The sequence below is a fragment of the Cherax quadricarinatus genome, chromosome 7, assembly GCF_038502225.1.
Source record: "Cherax quadricarinatus isolate ZL_2023a chromosome 7, ASM3850222v1, whole genome shotgun sequence".
Lineage (NCBI taxonomy): Eukaryota > Metazoa > Arthropoda > Malacostraca > Decapoda > Parastacidae > Cherax > Cherax quadricarinatus.
Window position 1 is genome coordinate 68,543,360 of NC_091298.1, and position 14,619 is coordinate 68,557,978.

At 43.5% G+C, this 14,619-nt stretch overlaps 1 protein-coding gene across 4 annotated transcripts in view; it reads left to right on the forward strand.

Moving 5' to 3' along the window:
- Positions 1-14,619, forward strand: part of ASPP (Ankyrin-repeat, SH3-domain, and Proline-rich-region containing Protein) — a 533,257-nt gene that overhangs the window by 27,396 nt on the left and 491,242 nt on the right. For all 4 annotated transcript variants that reach the window (XM_070082687.1, XM_070082690.1, XM_070082688.1 and 1 more), the window contains exon 3: positions 553-2,259. In XM_070082687.1, coding sequence (XP_069938788.1) covers positions 553-2,259 — 1,707 coding nt within the window. The remainder of the gene's footprint in view (positions 1-552; positions 2,260-14,619) is intronic.

Below are 14,619 nucleotides of genomic sequence, written 5' to 3' on the forward strand. Positions count from 1 at the left end.
GTACTTCCCACCTCCAGGACTCAAGTCTGGGAGTGGGAGGTCACTGTACTTCCCACCTCCAGGACTCAAGTCTGGGAGTGGGAGGTCACTGTACTTCCCACCTCCACGACTTAAGTCTGGGAGTGGGAGGTCACTGTACTTCCCACCTCCAGGACTCAAGTCTGGGAGTGGGAGGTCACTGTACTTCCCACCTCCAGGACTCGTCTTGGAGTGGGAGGTTAGGCAGCGCCCGAGGAACGGATTACATTTCATTCACAATATATGCCTAACAACATCGTCTCTTGCGACCCACTATCATATAATATGCTGTACAGCTGTAGAAAACTTAAATAATGGTTCATCTTAGTGTTGGCGTCCAGTGCACAGATGAGGTACTGTAGACAGCGAAACGTTGCCACAATAAAATGTCAAATGAGTTGCACTTGTGTATTTTTACCTTACATATTGTGAGCAATATGTAAGGATCTCAGCTACCGCCCACAGACAGCATGAGTGTGGGGGTACGTAACAGTTATTAAATGTCGTTAATGGTTATGCATTTTGTGTTGACAGTGAGGGTGGTGGCCGGGTGGGAGCGTCCGCTGGAGTTGTTAAGACTGTGGGATGGTCTAAAGGATCAGGTCTCCTACACCGCCTCCTACAGCCACAAGGACGATCCAACAGACCCACTCTCTGCCTTCTCCAAGTCCTCCTATCTAGAGGAGGACGAGGAGGACAGCGATCCGATAAGCCCTTGGGAGCTGTACGATCTCAAGGACGAACTCAAGGATTTAGGGCCGGAGCTGCGTTCTCCTCTGAGCAATGGGGCTCTGACGACCTCGGGTTATCCCCAAAGTGGTGTTGGGTTGGCCTTCAACGATCCACCTCTCTCTCGCTCTCTGGATGATAGTGATGAGTTGGTGGTGGTCAGTAGTGATGGCGAAGCGGATTCCTCCTACAACTCTCACACTCACAATCACTTCGGCAGGCCATTCTTCAGACATGGTGGTGAACGTCTCAGTAACAGGTACCCCGGCAGACCCTCCCAGAACTGGAGTTCCCGTCAACGTAGACCGTCGGCGAGCTCTCCATTTGTGCGTGGTCGCTCTCAGACATCATCCCTTCCGCTAAAATCTCAGGAACTTGTACATTCCCCTCTGCATTACTCAAAACAACGGTATCAGTTTAATTTACAAAACTCTCGATTTAACGCAGAAGTTGATCACAGAAAACGAATGTTGCCTGTACATACCATAGAAAACGGTTCACTCAATTTTTTGAACGGAAACATGTATAAATATAACAGTATTCAGGATTACAATGTCGCAAAGGAAAATTATATGGAAAAAATGCAATGGAATAGGAATCTGAGCCCTGTGATAAGTAAAAAACAAAAGTTAAGGTCTACAGAGCATAAACAACCTAGTGCAAACACTGGATATGTTAAAGTTAACGGTAAAAGTTCGAGAGTGCAATCAAGTCAAGGAGAGCCTACCCGTCCCTCCCATGCTGGTCGTCCGAGCCAGAGTGATATACGACGCCTTCTACAGAACCACTTCACTAATAAAGCTCCTCAGGTGAAACATGTGATAGAAGTTCACCAGAGTGAAGCCGCTCCGGATACTCAATCTAGTTATATCAAGGAAGCGAATTCCCACACGAGGAAAAATCTTAATACCAGCGGTCGTGATTTACAGATTCGAAATAATAGCGATTATGTTGGGAGCTCCCATGGGAAAAGTATAGTTAACTGTGCAACGAGTGGTGAGAGTGGGAGTAGAACCGACCCTGTGAGCTGTGGTAGAGAGTCATCCGTGTGTACAAACTATAGTCCAGGACACCAAAGTCACGGCCAGGCTCAAGTACAGGAACATGACGGCCAGAGACACTCCACCAACCACAGGTCTAGGGGCAAGAAAGATGGCATTGAGCACCACAATAAGGGAATCCCCGGACAGTGGGCGGGCAAGGGTACCAGCAGTCATGGGCAAGAGCGTCGCCCTCATGTTAGAGTCCTTGGAGAGGCAGGAAGCAGCAGGGAGACAAGACAGTCTCAGGGCGGTAGATCACACAGCAGTGTTGTTGAGGGTGAACAGCTGCCCGTGTGGGGGGCGGGTGCCCCTTCTTCACTGGGCACCAGTCAGGAGAGACCCTCCAGGAGAACAACCACACAACGCACCGTCCACAGACGCTCTTATTCTGACCCCCTCTACGAGTACCTGAAGGAGGCCCCACAAGCACTCCATCTTCGACAAGCACCACGACGACGTAGACACTCAGGTCAGTCTCTTTCCACTATCCCACAACCTCGTGTCCTCTTTATATAATACAAATCAAGGAACCTTCCTTGAGGGGAATGGTAGATAATCACCTCGAAATTCTCTTACTAAACTCTGTACGTCATTGCTGGTTCACATTTTCAGCCAAGAGTAAAATAATTACCCATTTTGTTAGTGTTATGAGGTACAGTTATGTTGTGAGTAGATACTGCATTTTACATATTATTATGAATGTTATTGTAGCAAGGCAACAATATATATCATAATTCCTCCTTTTTTTCGTGATGGTTCTACAAAACTCGTAGTTAAAGGCAGAAATATATATATATATATATATATTGTGTGTGTGTGTGTGTTAAATGTGCCGTTCCCAGATAAAGTTACTGGGCTTCTAAAGCAAATAAAAAGTTTATCCTGCCGTCAATAGTTTGAAAGTGAGGCAGACTTTGTGTGTTGACTGTCCTTGAGCATGTCGAGGTCCACCAAAACTAGAAGCAACTCAAACAGCAGACCTGAGGTGGGAATAATGGTGGGAGATGAGGATAATGTTTTAGGCAGAGTGTAGCCTGGTTACAGACACCTCCTACAAGGCTTCACAAACAAGCACAACTCGAGGCTTCACAAACACAATTCGAGGCTTCACAAACACAACACGAGGCTTCACAAACACAACACGAGGCTTCAAAACACAACACGAGGCTTCACAAACAACGCGAGGCTTCACAAAAAACTCGAGGCTTCACAAACAACACGAGGCTTCACAAACACAACTCGAGGCTTCACAAACACAACACGAGGCTTCACAAACAACACGAGGCTTCACAAAAAACTCGAGGCTTCACAAACAACACGAGGCTTCACAAACACAACTCGAGGCTTCACAAACACAACTCGAGGCTTCACAAACACAACACGAGGCTTCACAAACAACACGAGGCTTCACAAGCACAACTCGAGGCTTCACAAACACAACACGAGGCTTCACAAACACAACTCGAGGCTTCACAAACAACACGAGGCTTCACAAACACAACACGAGGCTTCAGAAACAACTAGAGGCTTCACAAACACAACTCGAGGCTTCACAAACAACACGAGGCTTCACAAACACAACACGAGGCTTCACAAACACAACACGAGGCTTCACAAACAACACGAGGCTTCACAAACACAACACGAGGCTTCACAAACACAACACGAGGCTTCACAAACACAACACGAGGCTTCACAAACACAACTCGAGGCTTCACAAACACAACTCGAGGCTTCACAAACACAACTCGAGGCTTCACAAACACAACACGAGGCTTCACAAACACAACACGAGGCTTCACAAACACAACTCGAGGCTTCACAAACACAACTCGAGGCTTCACAAACACAACACGAGGCTTCACAAACACAACTCGAGGCTTCACAAACACAACACGAGGCTTCACAAACACAACTCGAGGCTTCACAAACACAACTCGAGGCTTCACAAACACAACACGAGGCTTCACAAACACAACTCCAGGGTTCACAAACACAACTCCAGGCTTCACAAACACAACTCCAGGCTTCACAAACACAACTCCAGGCTTCACAAACACAACACGAGGCTTCACAAACACAACTCCAGGCTTCACAAACACAACTCCAGGCTTCACAAACACAACTCGAGGCTTCACAAACACAACTCCAGGCTTCACAAACACAACTCCAGGCTTCACAAACACAACTCCAGGCTTCACAAACACAACTCCAGGCTTCACAAACACAACTCGAGGCTTCACAAACACAACTCGAGGCTTCACAAACACAACACGAGGCTTCACAAACACAACTCCAGGCTTCACAAACACAACTCGAGGCTTCACAAACACAACTCCAGGCTTCACAAACACAACTCCAGGCTTCACAAACACAACTCCAGGCTTCACAAACACAACTCGAGGCTTCACAAACACAACTCCAGGCTTCACAAACACAACTCCACAACTCCAGGCTTCACAAACACAACTCCAGGCTTCACAAACACAACTCGAGGCTTCACAAACACAACTCCAGGCTTCACAAACACAACTCCAGGCTTCACAAACACAACTCGAGGCTTCACAAACACAACTCCAGGCTTCACAAACACAACTCCAGGCTTCACAAACACAACTCCAGGCTTCACAAACACAACTCCAGGCTTCACAAACACAACTCCAGGCTTCACAAACACAACTCCAGGCTTCACAAACACAACTCCAGGCTTCACAAACACAACTCGAGGCTTCACAAACACAACTCCAGGCTTCACAAACACAACTCGAGGCTTCACAAACACAACTCGAGGCTTCACAAACACAACTCCAGGCTTCACAAACACAACTCCAGGCTTCACAAACACAACTCCAGGCTTCACAAACACAACTCCAGGCTTCACAAACACAACTCCAGGCTTCACAAACACAACTCCAGGCTTCACAAACACAACTCCAGGCTTCACAAACACAACTCGAGGCTTCACAAACACAACTCGAGGCTTCACATTCCTCTCAAATTTGTTCCTGTGTCATCTCTGTTTTTGATACAAATTTTTATCGTCATTACTCAATCTCAAAAAAAAACTATCTTAATTTACATTTTTAGTTTTAATTAAAAAAAAACGACATTTTTTTTAATCTTTTATCATTTATTTTTAACGCTTTTGTTTACACTTTAAAACAACTTTTGTCTTCATAATTTTTGATAAAAAATTGTAAATTAATAAGCTGAAAAAGGACAAATGTTGGTTATTTTTAAGCGGATTATCAGGATAATATTTGTGTTCCTGGGACGGTTCGTGCGGGAGTCTGCTGTACCAATGTGAGTCTGCTGTACCAATGTGAGTCTGCTGTACCAATGTGAGTCTGCTGTACCAATGTGAGTCTGCTGTACCAATGTGAGTCTGCTGTACCAATGTGAGTCTGCTGTACCAATGTGAGTCTGCTGTACCAATGTGAGTCTGCTGTACCAATGTGAGTCTGCTGTACCAATGTGAGTCTGCTGTACCAATGTGAGTCTGCTGTACCAATGTGAGTCTGCTGTACCAATGTGAGTCTGCTGTACCAATGTACCAATGTGAGTCTCCTGTACCAATGTACCAATGTGAGTCTGCTGTACCAATGTGAGTCTGCTGTACCAATGTGAGTCTGCTGTACCAATGTGAGTCTGCTGTACCAATGTGAGTCTGCTGTACCAATGTACCAATGTGAGTCTCCTGTACCAATGTACCAATGTGAGTCTGCTGTACCAATGTGAGTCTGCTGTACCAATGTGAGTCTGCTGTACCAATGTGAGTCTGCTGTACCAATGTGAGTCTGCTGTACCAATGTAACAATGTGAGTCTCCTGTACCAATGTACCAATGTGAGTCTGCTGTACCAATGTGAGTCTGCTGTACCAATGTGAGTCTGCTGTACCAATGTGAGTCTGCTGTACCAATGTGAGTCTGCTGTACCAATGTGAGTCTGCTGTACCAATGTACCAATGTGAGTCTCCTGTACCAATGTACCAATGTGAGTCTGCTGTACCAATGTGAGTCTGCTGTACCAATGTGAGTCTGCTGTACCAATGTGAGTCTGCTGTACCAATGTGAGTCTGCTGTACCAATGTACCAATGTGAGTCTCCTGTACCAATGTACCAATGTGAGTCTGCTGTACCAATGTGAGTCTGCTGTACCAATGTGAGTCTGCTGTACCAATGTGAGTCTGCTGTACCAATGTGAGTCTGCTGTACCAATGTGAGTCTGCTGTACCAATGTACCAATGTGAGTCTCCTGTACCAATGTACCAATGTGAGTCTGCTGTACCAATGTGAGTCTGCTGTACCAATGTGAGTCTGCTGTACCAATGTGAGTCTGCTGTACCAATGTGAGTCTGCTGTACCAATGTGAGTCTGCTGTACCAATGTGAGTCTGCTGTACAAATGTACCAATGTGAGTCTGCTGTACCAATGTGAGTCTGCTGTACCAATGTGAGTCTGCTGTACAAATGTACCAATGTGAGTCTGCTGTACCAATGTGAGTCTGCTGTACCAATGTGAGTCTGCTGTACAAATGTACCAATGTGAGTCTGCTGTACCAATGTGAGTCTGCTGTACCAATGTTCCGAGTCTGCTGTATCAATGTGAGTCTGCTGTACCAATGTGAGTCTGCTGTACCAATGTGAGTCTGCTGTACCAATGTGAGTCTGCTGTACCAATGTGAGTCTGCTGCACCAATGTGAGTCTGCTGTACCAATGTGAGTCTGCTGTACCAATGTGAGTCTGCTGTACCAATGTGAGTCTGCTGTACCAATGTGAGTCTGCTGTACCAATGTGAGTCTGCTGTACCAATGTGAGTCTGCTGTACCAACGTGAGTCTGCTGTACCAACGTGAGTCTGCTGTACCAATGTGAGTCTGCTGTACCAACGTGAGTCTGCTGTACCAACGTGAGTCTGCTGTACCAATGTGAGTCTGCTGTACCAACGTGAGTCTGCTGTACCAACGTGAGTCTGCTGTACCAATGTTCCGAGTCTGCTGTACCAATGTGAGTCTGCTGTACCAATGTTCCGAGTCTGCTGTACCAATGTGAGTCTGCTGTACCAACGTGAGTCTGCTGTACCAACGTGAGTCTGCTGTACCAATGTTCCGAGTCTGCTGTACCAATGTGAGTCTGCTGTACCAATGTTCCGAGTCCGCTGTACCAATGTGAGTCTGCTGTACCAACGTGAGTCTGCTGTACCAACGTGAGTCTGCTGTACCAATGTGAGTCTGCTGTACCAATGTGAGTCTGCTGTACCAATGTTCCGAGTCTGCTGTACCAATGTGAGTCTGCTGTACCAACGTGAGTCTGCTGTACCAACGTGAGTCTGCTGTACCAATGTTCCGAGTCTGCTGTACCAATGTGAGTCTGCTGTACCAATGTTCCGAGTCTGCTGTACCAATGTGAGTCTGCTGTACCAACGTGAGTCTGCTGTACCAACGTGAGTCTGCTGTACCAATGTTCCGAGTCTGCTGTACCAATGTGAGTCTGCTGTACCAATGTTCCGAGTCTGCTGTACCAATGTGAGTCTGCTGTACCAACGTGAGTCTGCTGTACCAATGTGAGTCTGCTGTACCAATGTGAGTCTGCTGTACCAATGTGAGTCTGCTGTACCAATGTTCCGAGTCTGCTGTACCAATGTGAGTCTGCTGTACCAACGTGAGTCTGCTGTACCAACGTGAGTCTGCTGTACCAATGTTCCGAGTCTGCTGTACCAATGTGAGTCTGCTGTACCAATGTTCCGAGTCTGCTGTACCAATGTGAGTCTGCTGTACCAACGTGAGTCTGCTGTACCAACGTGAGTCTGCTGTACCAATGTGAGTCTGCTGTACCAATGTGAGTCTGCTGTACCAATGTTCCGAGTCTGCTGTACCAATGTGAGTCTGCTGTACCAACGTGAGTCTGCTGTACCAACGTGAGTCTGCTGTACCAATGTGAGTCTGCTGTACCAATGTGAGTCTGCTGTACCAATGTGAGTCTGCTGTACCAATGTGAGTCTGCTGTACCAATGTGAGTCTGCTGTACCAATGTGAGTCTGCTGTACCAATGTGAGTCTGCTGTACCAATGTGAGTCTGCTGTACCAATGTGAGTCTGCTGTACCAATGTACCAATGTGAGTCTCCTGTACCAATGTACCAATGTGAGTCTGCTGTACCAATGTGAGTCTGCTGTACCAATGTGAGTCTGCTGTACCAATGTGAGTCTGCTGTACCAATGTGAGTCTGCTGTACCAATGTGAGTCTGCTGTACCAATGTGAGTCTGCTGTACCAATGTTCCGAGTCTGCTGTACCAATGTGAGTCTGCTGTACCAATGTGAGTCTGCTGTACCAATGTACCAATGTGAGTCTGCTGTACCAATGTGAGTCTGCTGTACCAATGTGAGTCTGCTGTACCAATGTGAGTCTGCTGTACCAATGTGAGTCTGCTGTACCAATGTGAGTCTGCTGTACCAATGTGAGTCTGCTGTACCAATGTGAGTCTGCTGTACCAATGTGAGTCTGATGTACCAATGTGAGTCTGCTGTACCAATGTGAGTCTGCTGTACCAATGTGAGTCTGCTGTACCAATGTGAGTCTGCTGTACCAATGTACCAATGTGAGTCTCCTGTACCAATGTACCAATGTGAGTCTCCTGTACCAATGTACCAATGTGAGTCTGCTGTACCAATGTGAGTCTGCTGTACCAATGTGAGTCTGCTGTACCAATGTGAGTCTGCTGTACCAATGTGAGTCTGCTGTACCAATGTACCAGTGTGAGTCTCCTGTACCAATGTACCAATGTAATACATTGTAGTGATTCCATTGTTGTTGTCATCTGGAATTTTATGAGTCTGCTTCTGTTAATTTACTGATTACTTAAATAATTTACCCTGGAAGGACATTATTAAGTAGCAGCAGGAGAGGTTAGGTAAGGTAAGGAGAGGTTAGGTAAGGTAAGGAGAGGTTAGGTAAGGTAAGGAGAGGTTAGGTAAGGTAAGGAGAGGTTAGTTAAGGTAAGGAGAGGTTAGGTAAGGTAAGGAGAGGTTAGTTAAGGTAAGGAGAGGTTAGGTAAGGTAAGGAGAGGTTAGGTAAGGTAAGGAGAGGTTAGTTAAGGTAAGGAGAGGTTAGGTAAGGTAAGGAGAGGTTAGGTAAGGAGAGGTTAGGTAAGGTAAGGAGAGGTTAGGTAAGGTAAGGAGAGGTTAGGTAAGGAGAGGTTAGGTAAGGTAAGGAGAGGTTAGGTAAGGTAAGGAGAGGTTAGGTAAGGAGAGGTTAGGTAAGGTAAGGAGAGGTTAGTTAAGGTAAGGAGAGGTTAGGTAAGGTAAGGAGAGGTTAGGTAAGGTAAGGAGAGGTTAGGTAAGGTAAGGAGACGTTACGTAAGGTAAGGAGAGGTTAGGTAAGGTAAGGAGAGGTTAGTTAAGGTAAGGAGAGGTTAGTTAAGGTAAGGAGAGGTTAGGTAAGGTAAGGAGAGGTTAGGTAAGGTAAGGAGAGGTTAGTTAAGGTAAGGAGAGGTTAGGTAAGGTAAGGAGAGGTTAGTTAAGGTAAGGAGAGGTTAGTTAAGGTAAGGAGAGGTTAGGTAAGGTAAGGAGAGGTTAGTTAAGGTAAGGAGAGGTTAGGTAAGGTAAGGAGAGGTTAGGTAAGGTAAGGAGAGGTTAGGTAAGGTAAGGAGAGGTTCGTTAAGGTAAGGAGAGGTTAGGTAAGGTAAGGAGAGGTTAGGTAAGGTAAGGAGAGGTTAGTTAAGGTAAGGAGAGGTTAGTTAAGGTAAGGAGAGGTTAGGTAAGGTAAGGAGAGGTTAGGTAAGGTAAGGAGAGGTTAGTTAAGGTAAGGAGAGGTTAGTTAAGGTAAGGAGAGGTTAGGTAAGGTAAGGAGAGGTTAGGTAAGGTAAGGAGAGGTTAGGTAAGGTAAGGAGAGGGTAGGTTATGTAAGGAGAGGTTAGGTTATGTAAGGAGAGGTTAGGTAAGGTAAGGAGAGGTTAGGTAAGGTAAGGAGAGGTTAGGTAAGGTAAGGAGAGGTTAGGTTATGTAAGGAGAGGTTAGGTTATGTAAGGAGAGGTTAGGTAAGGTAAGGAGAGGTTAGGTAAGGTAAGGAGATGTTAGGTAAGGTAAGGAGAGGTTAGGTAAGGTAAGGAGAGGTTAGGTAAGGTAAGGAGAGGTTAGGTAAGGTAAGGAGAGGTTAGGTTATGTAAGGAGAGGTTAGGTAAGGTAAGGAGAGGTTAGGTTAGGTTAGGTTAGGTTAGGTTAGGTAAGGTAAGGAGAGGTTAGGTAAGGTAAGGAGAGGTTAGGTAAGGTAAGGAGAAGTTAGGTAAGGTAAGGAGAGGTTAGGTAAGGTAAGGAAGGGTTAGGTAAGGTAAGGAGAGGTTAGGTAAGGTAAGGAGAGGTTAGGTAAGGTAAGGAGAGGTTAGGTTATGTAAGGAGAGGTCAGGTTATGTAAGGAGAGGTTAGGTAAGGTAAGGAGAGGTTAGGTAAGGTAAGGAGAGGTTAGGTAAGGTAAGGAGAGGTTAGGTAAGGTAAGGAGAGGTTAGGTAAGGTAAGGAGAGGTTAGGTTATGTAAGGAGAGGTTAGGTAAGGTAAGGAGAGGTTAGGTTAGGTTAGGTTAGGTTAGGTAAGGTAAGGAGAGGTTAGGTAAGGTAAGGAGAGGTTAGGTAAGGTAAGGAGAGGTTAGGTAAGGTAAGGAGAGGTTAGGTAAGGTAAGGAAGGGTTAGGTAAGGTAAGGAGAGGTTAGGTAAGGTAAGGAGAGGTTAGGTAAGGTAAGGAGAGGTTAGGTAAGGTAAGGAGAGGTTAGGTAAGGTAAGGAGAGGTTAGGTTATGTAAGGAGAGGTTAGGTAAGGTAAGGAGAGGTTAGGTAATGTAAGGAGAGGTTAGGTTATGTAAGGAGAGGTTAGGTAAGGTAAGGAGAGGTTAGGTAAGGTAAGGAGAGGTTAGGTTATGTAAGGAGAGGTTAGGTAAGGTAAGGAGAGGTTAGGTAATGTAAGGAGAGGTTAGGTTATGTAAGGAGAGGTTAGGTAAGGTAAGGAGAGGTTAGGTAAGGTAAGGAGAGGTTAGGTTATGTAAGGAGAGGTTAGGTAAGGTAAGGAGAGGTTAGGTTATGTAAGGGGAGGTTAGGTAAGGTAAGGAGAGGTTAGGTTATGTAAGGAGAGGTTAGGTAAGGTAAGGAGAGGTTAGGTAAGGTAAGGAGAGGTTATGTTATGTAAGGAGAGGTTAGGTTATGTAAGGAGAGGTTAGGTAAGGTAAGGAGAGGTTAGGTAAGGTAAGGAGAGGTTAGGTAAGGTAAGGAGAGGTTAGGTAAGGTAAGGAGAGGTTAGTTAAGGTAAGGAGAGGTTAGGTTATGTAAGGAGAGGTTAGGTTATGTAAGGAGAGGTTAGGTTATGTAAGGAGAGGTTAGGTTATGTAAGGAGAGGTTAGGTTATGTAAGGAGAGGTTAGTTAAGGTAAGGAGAGGTTAGGTTATGTAAGGAGAGGTTAGGTTATGTAAGGAGAGGTTAGTTAAGGTAAGGAGAGGTTAGGTTATGTAAGGAGAGGTTAGGTTATGTAAGGAAAGGTTAGGTTATGTAAGGAGAGGTTAGGTTATGTAAGGAGAGGTTAGGTTATGTAAGGAGAGGTTAGGTAAGGTAAGGAGAGGTTAGGTAATGTAAGGAGAGGTTAGGTTATGTAAGGAGAGGTTAGGTTATGTAAGGAAAGGTTAGGTTATGTAAGGAGAGGTTAGGTTATGTAAGGAGAGGTTAGGTTATGTAAGGAAAGGTTAGGTTATGTAAGGAGAGGTTAGGTTATGTAAGGAGAGGTTAGGTAAGGTAAGGAGAGGTTAGGTAAGGTAAGGAGAGGTTAGGTAAGGTAAGGAGAGGTTGAGTAAGGTAAGGAGAGGTTAGGTAAGGTAAGGAGAGGTTATGTTATGTAAGGAGAGGTTAGGTTATGTAAGGAGAGGTTAGGTAAGGTAAGGAGAGGTTAGGTAAGGTAAGGAGAGGTTAGGTAAGGTAAGGAGAGGTTAGGTAAGGTAAGGAGAGGTTAGTTAAGGTAAGGAGAGGTTAGGTTATGTAAGGAGAGGTTAGGTTATGTAAGGAAAGGTTAGGTTATGTAAGGAGAGGTTAGGTTATGTAAGGAGAGGTTAGGTTATGTAAGGAGAGGTTAGGTTATGTAAGGAGAGGTTAGGTTATGTAAGGAGAGGTTAGTTAAGGTAAGGAGAGGTTAGGTTATGTAAGGAGAGGTTAGGTTATGTAAGGAGAGGTTAGTTTAGGTAAGGAGAGGTTAGGTTATGTAAGGAGAGGTTAGGTTATGTAAGGAAAGGTTAGGTTATGTAAGGAGAGGTTAGGTTATGTAAGGAGAGGTTAGGTTATGTAAGGAGAGGTTAGGTAAGGTAAGGAGAGGTTAGGTAATGTAAGGAGAGGTTAGGTTATGTAAGGAGAGGTTAGGTTATGTAAGGAAAGGTTAGGTTATGTAAGGAGAGGTTAGGTTATGTAAGGAGAGGTTAGGTTATGTAAGGAAAGGTTAGGTTATGTAAGGAGAGGTTAGGTTATGTAAGGAGAGGTTAGGTAAGGTAAGGAGAGGTTAGGTAAGGTAAGGAGAGGTTAGGTAAGGTAAGGAGAGGTTGAGTAAGGTAAGGAGAGGTTAGGTAAGGTAAGGAGAGGTTAGGTAAGGTAAGGAGAGGTTAGGTAAGGTAAGGAGAGGTTAGGTAAGGTAAGGAGAGGTTAGGTTATGTAAGGAGAGGTTAGGTAATGTAAGGAGAGGTTAGGTAAGGTAAGGAGAGGTTAGGTAAGGTAAGGAGAGGTTAGGTTATGTAAGGAGAGGTTAGGTAATGTAAGGAGAGGTTACGTAAGGTAAGGAGAGGTTAGGTAATGTAAGGAGAGGTTAGGTAAGGTAAGGAGAGGTTAGGTAAGGTAAGGAGAGGTTAGGTAAGGTAAGGAGAGGTTAGGTAAGGTAAGGAAGGGTTAGGTAAGGTAAGGAGAGGTTAGGTAAGGTAAGGAGAGGTTAGGTAAGGTAAGGAGAGGTTAGGTAAGGTAAGGAGAGGTTAGGTAAGGTAAGGAGAGGTTAGGTTATGTAAGGAGAGGTTAGGTATGGTAAGGTAAGGAGAAGTTAGGCAAGGTTTATCAGGAAACAGGACAAGTATTTCCTAACGTAGGTTTTAATCATATGATGACCCACAAATGGAGCTTTTGGTCATCAGACCGAGGCCTTCCACTGGCTTACCCTTCCACCCCTTTAAAAATTAAGATTACACTGAACTATAAGGCCTGGAAGCAAAGGCTTCGTTGAAATAAGGGGGTTCCAACCCCCAGGTCAAGGTAAACCTGAAGTCACAAGTGTGGCCCATGACGACCTTCTTAGTGTATCACTATACCTAGTTAGAAAAATATAATTCTAGCCTTCATAATATGAAATTGATAATTTTTCTGGTCAAAATTCCCATGAGCAGGCGAAAGAAGCCTACCGAAAATAATCCACAGTTTGGGCATTCTTGAGAACGAGTCGCCAACCCTTTTTAGACTCTTCCATGTTTGTGTTTTCACTTTGTTTTTCCTGACGAAGTTTATTCTGGTTCTAAAGAAAAGTATTTTAACCAAGTTCTTCATGGCTGCTATTTCAGCCTAGTTGTAGAGATTGTTTAAGTTAGTTGTAGAGATTGTTTAAGTTAGTTGTGAGATTGTTTAAGTTGTAGAGATTGTTTAAGTTAGTTGTGAGATTGTTTAAGTTGTAGAGATTGTTTAAGTTAGTTGTAGAGATTGTTTTAGTTGTAGAGATTGTTTAAGTTAGTTGTGAGATTGTTTAAGTTGGTTGTGAGATTGTTTAAGTTAGTTGTAGAGATTGTTTAAGTTGTAGAGATTGTTTAAGTTAGTTGTAGAGATTGTTTAAGTTAGTTGTGAGATTGTTTAAGTTAGTTGTAGAGATTGTTTAAGTTAGTTGTGAGATTGTTTAAGTTAGTTGTGAGATTGTTTAAGTTGTAGAGATTGTTTAAGTTAGTTGTGAGATTGTTTAAGTTAGTTGTAGAGATTGTTTAAGTTAGTTGTAGAGATTGTTTAAGTTAGTTGTAGAGATTGTTTAAGTTAGTTGTAGAGATTGTTTAAGTTAGTTGTAGAGATTGTTTAAGTTAGTTGTGAGATTGTTTAAGTTAGTTGTAGAGATTGTTTAAGTCAGTTGTAGAGATTGTTTAAGTTAGTTGTAGAGATTGTTTAAGTTAGTTGTAGAGATTGTTTAAGTTAGTTGTAGAGATTGTTTAAGTTAGTTGTAGAGATTGTTTAATTAATTGTGAGATTGTTTAAGTTTATTGTAGAGATTGTTTAAGTTAGTTGTAGAGATTGTTTAAGTTAATTGTGAGATTGTTTAAGTTAGTTGTGAGATTGTTTAAGTTAGTTGTAGAGATTATTTAAGTTAATTGTGAGATTGTTTAAGTTAGTTGTAGAGATTGTTTAAGTTAGTTGTAGAGATTGTTTAAGTTAATTGTGAGATTGTTTAAGTTAGTTGTGAGATTGTTTAAGTTAGCTGTCAGATTGTTTAAGTTAGTTGTGAGATTGTTTAAGTTAGTTGTGAGATTGTTTAAGTTAATTGTGAGATTGTTTAAGTTAGTTGTGAGATTGTTTAAGTTAGTTGTGAGATTGTTTAAGTTAGTTGTAGAGATTGTTTAAGTTAGTTGTAGAGATTGTTTAAGTTAGTTGTAGAGATTGTTTAAGTTAATTGTGAGATTGTTTAAGTTAGTTGTAGAGATTGTTTAAGTTAGTTGTAGAGATTGTTTAAGTTAATTGTGAGATTGTTTAAGTTAGTTGTGAGATTGTTTAAGTTAGTTGTAGAGATTATTTAAGTTAATTGTGAGATTGTTTAAGTTAGTTGTAGAGATTGTTTAAGTTAGTTGTAGAGATTGTTTAAGTTA